The sequence below is a fragment of the Sinocyclocheilus rhinocerous genome, unplaced genomic scaffold (assembly GCF_001515625.1).
Source record: "Sinocyclocheilus rhinocerous isolate Xijiao unplaced genomic scaffold, SAMN03320098_v1.1 scaffold299, whole genome shotgun sequence".
In the NCBI taxonomy this organism is placed as follows: Eukaryota; Metazoa; Chordata; class Actinopteri; order Cypriniformes; family Cyprinidae; genus Sinocyclocheilus; species Sinocyclocheilus rhinocerous.
The window spans coordinates 1,584,585-1,595,409 of NW_015652998.1; the positions used below are offsets into that span (position 1 = coordinate 1,584,585).

Genomic DNA, 10,825 nt, shown 5'->3' on the forward strand with positions numbered 1-10,825 from the left:
GAACTGTTTTGTTGAACCGTAGTTACACGGGATTCGAACCGGAGCTCCTCAACTCTCAATTACGTCTCTGTGAGCTACCGTGCAAACCTATCGTCTGAAAACCCATTGATATGAAGCTGGATATGTGCGGTGCTAACAATCGGGTACGTATTTGCCATGAGACCGGGTAGGTTTTAGGTTACATTCACAGTCAGTCCATTCGATTTGTGTGTCCATGCAAAAAAATAACATGAAATTTGATTTGTACAAATCCGTTTCGAGCTACATATGTGGTTTGGAATCCCATTCAAATTGCATTTCTGGAAATCTGTTTCAGTCTGACTGCTCTGATCAGATTTCATGTGGTTTATGTGACTTTCTCTCGCAACGTAAAACGTGAACGTCAGACATTGTTATAGGAAACATGCTGAAAGTCGCTGCAGAAACAAGGCTGTGTTGTTGCAAAGTCCCGGGCGAGCAGAAATTAGCAATAGGCTATAACTGAGACATGTTTTGAGACCAGCGGAGATGACAGAACTGAATAAAGCCACTCATACCAGCCTCCTATGTTTCTGCTGTTGCCTCATCATAACGCAGTAGTCCAGCGCTGGCGGCTACACATTGTCATGACAACATCTGTATTGCAAACCCCTCCATGTTGCGTTTGTTGTTGTTTTTGGCGTATACCTACCAACGTGACATCATTGCCATAGAAACCAATGCAGATATTCCAGAAAAACGAAAAAGTGCCATGGACACACAAATAGAATCTGAACAGTTGCGATGCACAGTGTGGACATTAATAATTTTAGATCAGATTCCAATCAGATACACAATCAGATTTGGACTGACAGTCTGAACGAGGCTTTTGTGTAGGCATATGCCAAAAACCACAACATGGAGGAGTTTGCGATCGAGATGTTGTCTAATTAAAACTTTACAAAATGAAAATGTGTAGCTGCCACACTGAACTACTGCCCTGTCTAAATACCCACACTTGCGGTCTTGGCCACTTGAGAGCTTGTGTACGCGATGGGAAGTAAGTGCGCAAGACTGTCCCATGTCTTAAAAATGCCCAAGTGCAGTGCCCTTAATGCACACTAAACCCACACTATCTTAAATACTGCTTCGCAGTGGTATTCGAGGCAAAGTGTATCCCATCATGCATTATGTTCAGGAACTCGCATGCCCTGAAATCGCGAGATATCAAGGTAAACATTCAACTGTAAGTTAAATTAATTATATAATACATTTAATTTGGTTGTAAAATATAAAGTGTTGCACATTTTATTGATGCAAATATGGGTAGAGTATGTGTATTTTGTACATTTGCAACTGTTTTTATCAATTTTTAAATTGTCTTCTGTTAGTTACATAGCAACCACTGAACAGACATTTAGAAGTGTATTTTAAAATGCAAAGTATTAAATATATATTTTTTAAAGGTTCTGTAAATGCTTGCATTTTTTGCAAGACTATAAGTGTGTCCAATCGGGTAAACACAAATTCTACAAACACTTGCAGTCTTCACGCCCACTTGAACAATTGAGCCAAATACAGGAAATACGTCATGTAAGTAGACAAGTGGTCAAGTGCAAAGACCACAAGTGTGGGTATTTGGACAGGGCATGCATCTTCTGAGGCAGCGGCAGAAATGTAGGAGGCTGGTATGCACTGCTTTTTTCCATGCTGTTGTCTCTGCTGGTTTCAAAACTTTTCTCCATAATATTTTCTGCTCGTCCAGCACTTTGCAACCATACAGCCTTGTTTCTGCAGCGACTTTCAGCATGTTTCCTATAACAACATCCGACATTTGTTTTACGTAGCGTGAGAAAGTTACATAAACCACGCGAAATCGGATCAGAGCAGTCAGACTGAAATCGATTTCCAAACCACATATGGATGTAGCGCGAAACTGATTTGTAAAAATTGCATTTCATGTGATTTTTGTCCATTCACACTAGCTAAATATGATTAGATTTCAATCGAATATGCGCACACGTTGGATTTGGAATGACAGTCTGAACATAACCTTAGTGACTGTTTGTTTTAGATAAAGGAGGCAGAGACCGTAGAACTGGCAAACAATGCCATAAGTGAGGCGGAGGACAGCCTGAGCATAATGGGAGCCCTTCGAATTGTCAAATCGTTGCAAGAAAGAGATTTCTTGGTCCAGTCAGCCTTGGGTTTCTACACCGATGGACGTATTCGTGCTGCATTGGCACAGTAAGTGATTGCCCCTCGACATTGAATGTTTGCGATCAGAAATCCTGTTGTGTGGGTGGAACCCCACCTCTGGAAGTTATCACTTGAAACTAAACAATACCAAATCAGAAAGTGAGCTGATTTTCTTTTTTACCATATTCTCTTTTGTTTGAAGTTTCCTGGATTTCATTTTAATGGTTTAATTACATTGTAATCAAAAAGAATGTCTAATTAAATTCTTAAAAACATCAATTTATTAATTTAAAAAAAAAAGTGTATTTTTATGAAAAAGGTTTTTTCAGAAATTCTGTTGTGTATTTTAATTTTTCTGGCAATCAAATGAATGCATAACATTAATTTATCTTTACAGTTATTTAGCTTTACAGTTCAAATTAAAACATGAAAGAAAAACTGAGATTGTTCCTTAACAATATAGTTTTCATATTTTATATTTAGGTCTATTAGTGTTAGTATTTTTATTACATTGAAACATATCTAAATTCTACTGTACAACAGTAATATGTTTCTGTCAAGTTAAATTGAACTTTTATTTTGACTGGTTGCCAAGAGCTTTGAGTTTGTTTATGATATGACGATAGTTTTTCTCAAATGAACTGAACTGGGGAAAATGCTGATGAAGTGACTCTCAGAGCAGCTCTGGAGATGAATATTTTGCATTCATGCCCTCATATAGTGAGGTGACAGAGAATGAAAACACAGCGAACGTCACACGTGCTTCAGTGTGTGTGTGTGTGTGTGTGTGTGAGGTAAATGAAACTGCGCTTTTGCGCCATTTCAAAGACACAGACATGCAGGATTCATATTTAAATTGTCTTTTTGCGGTTTAATATTCACACACACTAGTCTATATCGTGATTTAAGTGTGCTGACCTACTTTTTATTCATTCATCAAAAAAAAAGACAAATTCCATGACGTTCCGCGTTTTATAGTAAATTCCGTTTTTATGACTGGTTTCTGCGATTCTGTCCGCATTTTCTGCATCGCAGAAATCATAGGGCCCTATTTATAGTAATACACAATGTAAACAAGCCGGATTATAGCAGCATTGCTAATTTACATCCGCAGTCCCTAGGCAGGTGCACACAAAGACACAAACTCAAATATACATACAACACTACATAAGAGACTAAACCCCAACACATTTAAAATGTGTTTAAAAGGGAAAATGTTTAAACAACTGATTTATCATAAGCCACTTTTTAAGATGATCTTTAAAGGTATATGATAAGTAGAACATTGTCTTATTGACTGCGGTAAGCTATTCCAATATTTACTCCGTTACAGACAATACTTTGTCTAAAAGATGTTCGCCTATATGGCACCTCGCAGTCCCCTCTAATGATAGACCTAGTACCAATACTACAATCTGTCCTGTTTCATAAATTCATTTAACGGAGGTGGAGCAAGCCCATACCAGGCCTTAAGTTTTTAAAATTGTCAAATTTATTTTTCAATTTTAATTTTATTTTTTTGAAATGTTAGTGATGAGAAGACGGGGCTTTTTTTATCTAACAATTTTATTTTAAGGTAAAATCCATGATTCACTTTTTTGACATTTTTTTTACTTGCGTTTAACTTGTTTGTAGAAGGAGAATGCAGTCCTCTAACAATGGAGATGGTCCTTGAATTCGCTTCAGGAGCATCAGCTGTGCCTCCACTGGGGTTTTCTCAACCTCCCCAAATCCAGTTTCTACATGGAACTTCAGACTACAAACGTATATATCCTGAGGCCAATACGTGCCTAATAATACTCAGACTGCCACTTCACAACAGCTATGATGACTTCAAAACATACATGACTGATGGGATACTGCAGGCTCCAACCTTTGGCGTTTCCTAAGAATGACTTGTGACATGCAGCCCCAGCATGGTCTCCAGTTCTTCATTTGGTGGGACCCAATTGAAACTAATTTACTTAATCTGTTTATCACTTTGATACATTTCTTCTGAAGTAATCTAGAGCTTCTAGATCTATTGTTAAACTGGTTTTCTGTTCAGTTCTCACAGTTTAGAAGTGTGTATATATAAAATGACTCTACAACAGTTAATTTTTCTATACTTGTACCTATTGTTAACAAACTGGTTCTGTTCTTTCAGGTTAGGGGATGTATAAAAAATGTCTGATTTCTTTTTATAAGCAGAGACAGGTAGTGTTTTAAAAAACCTTTCTAAAAGCAATGGTTTTAGTTTCCTAAGAATGACTTGTGACATGCAGCCCCAGCATGGTCTCCAGTTCTTCATTTGGTGGGACCCAATTGAAACTAATTTACTTAATCTGTTTATCACTTTGATACATTTCTTCTGAAGTAATCTAGAGCTTCTAGATCTATTGTTAAACTGGTTTTCTGTTCAGTTCAGACCTCACTCTGGATGGTAGTCCATACTGAAATGTTGCTCCAACAAAACTGGCCAACACTGTCAAAGCAGTGTTATCAAGGTTTGCTCTTAGGTAAGTGATGACTCGTGAGTATCCATCGATCCCTCCGTGTGTCACTATTCCCCATCTGTGTACATAAATTCAATTTTGCCAAAAATTAGTTTACACTACTTTTTGAGCATCAGTGAATAATTTCACATTTTTAATAGTTGTTTGAGTCCCTTTATTGTCTTCAGTGTAAAAGCAGGTAGTGTTTTAAAAAACCTTTCTAAAAGCAATGGTTTTAAAGAACTACAATGCAGTTGTTTTATTGCAAAAAAAATTTAATGTTTCAAATAGCATCTTGATTAAAATGTCATGGGTACACGTGAACAAATAAAGTCATGAATTTTAACTAGCATGCAGTACGGTACTATTAAATCTCTCACACACTCTACAGTATTTTACCCTGATGGCGGAACGAAACGGTGTGTGTGAGAGAAAGAGAGAGAGAAGAGATTGTGTTGCAACTGTAAGAGTGAATGTGTTTGTGTGTGATAAAGTGTGTATGAGTAAGAGAGTGCATGTACAACGGATTTAAGTGTACAGACAAAACTTGTCAGTTAATACCTTATAAGACGCATGTGCCCATCTATGTGCCAAAGACTGTTTGGAAGCGGGACAGAGTATGTCCGTCTTGCAACAGCACAGCTCCACCGTTCAGCTGCTGCTGCTGGGTTAATTTTACTGAGCATATTACGGCCACGTTGTCTCTGTACATGTATCCCCTCAGCTGACAGGTATCCTTGCATCATCTGTTGTGAAACAGAAAATTGTGAAAACAGAGCGCTTGTTCTTGTTTGATTAGGAACAATGATGCCACACAATGTTGACAAGCTGAATAAAAATCTGCAACCGAGATTGTGTGAGAGACACATTCATATATATACCTCATAACCTGATTTGGGATACTGCCGATGAAGCCTTCGTACACACTGCTCGAGATCATCCTCATCAATTTGGGTAAATCGGTCCCTCATTCGTATTCCTAGGGCATGGAGTTTGTGGTACATGTAGGAGGTTGAGCATCCAAGCATCCTTGCCATGGCCTTTGCTTTGAACCCCTGCTTGAGCAACAGCTGCAGCTGTTCCCTAGTCACGTCTAAGCTTGGTCTACCCCTTGAACCTATTGCATCAAGTGCAACAAAACAAACATAATTTTTCATTAAGTAGTACCAAAGTTTTGCTAGTACTACACAATAGAAAATTGAACATATGGAGAAACACTGTATAGGTAAATATAGATTTAAGGTTTACCTAACACTCCTCAGAGTATACACAATGGATGTCATCTAAGCCGGTATGGAAGGTATGGTTGCTTAATTATATATATGTAGTGTAAGGTGACCAGATTTCTGAAATGGAAACCGGGGACATTTTCTATTTGAGTGGTCAAAATATCACTTAAATCTAATTTGAATGATCTATTAATTTAAAAAAACGGGGACAATACATTTTCGAATGTTATTGTTTTTTTAACTGTTGTGGGTTCCCTATATTAATATACATTAATTTATTATAAGGATTTTTGTTTTTAATACAATTCACCAAAAAAACTATTGCACTATTAATAGTAACCATTGTAAAAGCAGTTCAAAACAATATGCCTATTATGTTATAACAAAAGAAAGACGTTACAAAATCACATTACAAAAATAAAACATAAATATAAATAAATACAACAGCATTTAACAAATATACTTGTAAACTTTTAACTAATGTTAACTATTATTTTGCATTTATTTTTTTTATTTTTTTTTCATATCTGAGTGAACCTTCACCACGTGATATAGTTAAGGTGTGTGTGGAAATTGTGCGTTGTGATATGGGGACGTTTAAAATAGTGCAAAACAATCCCGCACCCTGTTGAACCCCTTTTATAAAACGCATAACCCTATAACTTTAATTTAACATAGTGTGTCTATCTCTAAAGTGGAAACCGTTAACGATATTTCTTTTTATATTTGTTATTAATGTCACTCTGATCCGTGATATAGTTAAGGCGTGTTTGGAAATTGCTGCGTTGTGATATGGGGACGTTTAAAATAGTCCAAAACAATCCCGCACCCTGTTGAACCCCTTTTATAAAACGCATAACCCTATAACTTTAATTTAACATAGTGTGTTACTACCTTGAAAGTTGAAACCGTTAACGATGTTTCTTTTGATAATTGATGATAATGGCGCTCTGCTCTGGTCCAGGTTACGTTCTTCATGAAGTGGCGGTGCGCGCGACCAAGTCTAGCAGTGTAGCTGCACAGCCCCCTCTGTTGGTGAAAATAATCACTACACGATTGCTCCGTTAACCAACAGGCTGAAGTGTGTTGGTCGGGCTTTATTTGCGGGCTATTTTGAACGAGTTGTAAAACGGGGACAGCTCCAGTCGGGGACAGAACACCAAAAACCAGGACTGTCCCCGGAAAACGGGGACGTCTGGTCACCCTGATGTAGTGTCTGTAATACTTTCTCTCATACATACATTGTCAACTCCATGCACACAAGTTTAGAGTAACGTAACGTTAAACCAACCTGTTCGTATGAGCGGGGCAGCAGTGGAAAGGACTTGCCGATGCCTCGATGTGATGGCTGTCCGTAATATCCTCAGACTGTCAATGAGTTCACTGTATTTCTCTGGATCATCTTGGCTTATTCTTTGTACATTGTTAAGCAACGAGTCGATCACCCTTAAATCATAAAACGTGCAGTTCCCACGAAGAAAATTTCGTTTGATTGATAAAATTTTTCTTCTGACTGCATTAACAACGGATAACGCTTCCATATCTGTTCTGTGTTCAACGTAAGGGGCGTGTCCGCAAGTTTTTGCAAGAAGGATGTACCGGATATAAACGCTTAATTTTAATTTTTTTTAATTTTAATTTTTTTACTCTCTTAGTTTTTTATATTTATTTAAACTTGTGTTTTGAGCATCAATTAAAAAAAATATATCCAAGCACTTCCCCTCTGTGAAAAAAAAAGGGAATCCTTCGCAGGGCTTTTATTTTGAAAAGTATGATTTGGCAAGGAAATGGGTGTAATCTGTTTTGCATCTAATGAATACGAGTTTTTACTAGTACAAAGTAATCACAGAGCTCTCTAATCATAATTGTTACTAGTACGAGTTGATTTGTAGAGCTCTCTAATTCAGTTATTACTAGTAACAATTACGATTAGAGAGCTCTTTAATTCAATTGTTACTAGTAAGAATGCAACTGCAGAGCACTCTAATTCAATTGCAGAGCTCTCTAATTGAATTAGAGAGCTCCGCAAATGCTTTCTTACTAGTAAGATTTGTATTAAAGAGCTCTTTAATTGTAATTCTTACTAGTAAGAACTGATTTAGAGAGCTCTCTAATTCAATTATTACTAGTAACAATTACTATTAAAGAGCTCTGTAATGCAATTGCAGAGCTCTCTAATCATAATTGTTAGAACTACCGTTCGCTGCTATACATCCTAGCTGTAGCTTGTTAATTTATAACTATAAAACTATGACGCAATTAATATTAAATATTAAAATAATAATTGGACAAGTTTTGTCAGGCGTTTTAGCTGTGTTTTAAGTTAGCTGTGTTTAGAATACATGCATTCCCATAGCACATGTAGTCTATAATCCTACATTATAAATCATCCATACTTCAAACTGCTTGTCCTCTGAAGGGTCGCGAGGACGCTGGAGATCGTACATTATATTAATACAAAATGTATATTATATATTATAATATAATATAGCTCTATAACCTTCTGCGTGGACAGATTGCAAAACATATAGGTTTGTTTATTGGTGAAGTAATGAATGTTGTTATGCTGAGTCTAAATGCTGAGTAAAACTGCGGTGGGGGTTCCTACTTTTGACACACCGACGTATAACAATAGGCTACATGACTGAAACATGAGTGCATTACAGTTTCTTTTAATACGCAAGGCTTCACATTATAAACAAAGTCACATTTGGAGATAGAAGCATTCCGTTCGTTAACATAAAAAAGGAACATTCAAAATGATATAGTCATGAATTAACAATCAAACTCAGTATCTGTCAATCTGACGCAAATTACTGAAAAATAGCTTTAAAAAAAAAAAAAGATGAGAAAATGAAGCTGGCACCAGCTGGTGTAAACATTACGTTATGCCGGTTAGACCAAGAACTGCATGACTGAGTCTCAAGGTTGATGACGAGAAGAATGCGATAAGGAGAGTATTAAACAAAATAACAGGTGGTTTTGTGTACCAAAGACGCTATCAGTGCAGTAGTGAGTTCACTGTTTCAGCCAAACTGGCACTGAGCCATGCCCGCTTTCAAAATCAAGCATTATCAATAACAATAATCTGATTGTGAACCAACAAATGTCAAGGGAGATTATAAATATAAATTAATAGACATAACATATTGTCATAATGTCATAATGTTTTATTATTTTTCCTGGACAAAAATATTTGAACAAAACTACTTCATTACTTATTCATATTTGTAATAAAAAATAATGTGATGTGACCAACAAAGACACATGCTAGAGAAACAATCAGCAGACCCTCAGGACTGTGTGTCAGGGAAAAGAAGTCTCTCAAAATACCAGATCATTTGAGTTTGGTTAGTTTAGGTCATAACATGTAAACATTTGTGATTTGTTGAAAATGGTATCAGTTTTGTTTTGTTTTGTTTCAAAATTATATGGAGCACATTTCTGTGGCCTTGGCACATTTTTAAATCAGAATGTTAAAATATTGAAAATAATTTTCTTTGTCATGTCATTAATCCATTTGGAGAAAACAATCATCCAAGTATCATTCTCGGTCACATTTGTAATGGCACACAGTTAGAATAAGAAACAAACTGCTATCAGAAGGCCTGGCCAGTACTGGTCATCGTTCAGGCACAGAATGGATGTGCAATGTGCATTGCCCTGGCAGCACTTTATTATTTCTCAGTATCAACAAAGTGGTTTTCTAGGAACATGACAGGGTGTGTGTGTGGTCACATTCCCTCTCTCTCTTATCATGTACATGCTTCTGACTTTCTGGATTGAGGGTGAAAAGACTAAAATGACACTAAACTATAGTTAATTGATGGGCACTTCAAAAGAAAACAGACCTTGGTAAGGTTTGGATATATTGCTTTATCCAAAACTAGGTTAAATGCAAAACTGCGATCACAAACAAAAGCACTCCTGATATTACAGTGACGTGAAGGTGCCCAGTTCAACTGATCATGTTCCAGAGAGTTTTATTAAAAGTCTTTCTTACATGACTACAGTGTTCCGGTTCTCAGGAGTTGCCGTTTTATACTTTCCACTATGTGACCTCAGACAGAACACGCTCTATTGTTGCTGCTACACTGATCTGATGAGAACACTAGGATCTAGGCTGGAGGGTAAAGTAGTAATACAATATTCATCCTACAAATGGAAAGCATCATTAAAATTAAAGGAATAATCGTGAGTCGAGTTAAACTCAGATGACATTTGTGGCTTAAATTTTTGTGGCCTTATCTCAAATTATGCTAAAATAGGTTACAGAGGCACTTACAATAGAAGTGAATGGAGCCAATTTGTTGCAAGAGAACAGCTACAAGTTGTAAACGATATGCTTGCTAACCTTTTCTGTGAACAGTTATACCCAATATGTAGGCGTGATGCCTAAAAATCCTAAAATTACCATAAAAATGAAAAATTTGAACTTCACAGCTCAAATAATGCACACTTAACAAAATGAATGTAAGTGGTTTTATAATATAAGCTCCACATTTCTTTTACATTCTCCAAAAAATTCTCACTCACTTCCATTGTATCTCGTTGTAATCCCGATTTTTTTTTCTTTTTCAGTCTTTTTTTTTTTTTTTGATCAACATTATGATGGTGATTAGTATTGAATTGGAAATATTTAAATAATCTGAATACATTAACTCTACATATCAATTATGTAGAAACGATTTTTAGTCAGAAATTGCTAGTACATTTCAAAATTACAAAGAAAGGGCAAATAACACATCAAACTTAACATGAATTGAACAATTCTGAAGTAGAAAAACTGTAATAGCAATTCCTTGTAAAACACACTAATAACATTTGTTTTATTTACAAATGTACACTTTCACAGTGTACATGATATCTGTTATTTAAAAAAAAACTTAAAGAAAATATATAGTTTTGTTTTAGTTTTATTCCAAAATGTCATATTACATCCACAGAATGAATAGCAAACAAAAA

General features: G+C 36.1%; 1 protein-coding gene across 1 annotated transcript in view; it reads left to right on the forward strand.

The window, feature by feature from the left end:
- LOC107715258 (uncharacterized) overlaps positions 1–4,046 on the forward strand; it is a 7,986-nt gene extending 3,940 nt beyond the window's left edge. Inside the window, exons 2-4 of the mRNA XM_016521341.1 lie at positions 898–899; positions 2,081–2,183; positions 3,793–4,046. Of these exons, the coding sequence (XP_016376827.1) occupies positions 898–899; positions 2,081–2,183; positions 3,793–4,046 (359 nt within the window). The remainder of the gene's footprint in view (positions 1–897; positions 900–2,080; positions 2,184–3,792) is intronic.
- The last annotated feature ends 6,779 nt before the right edge of the window (positions 4,047–10,825 follow it).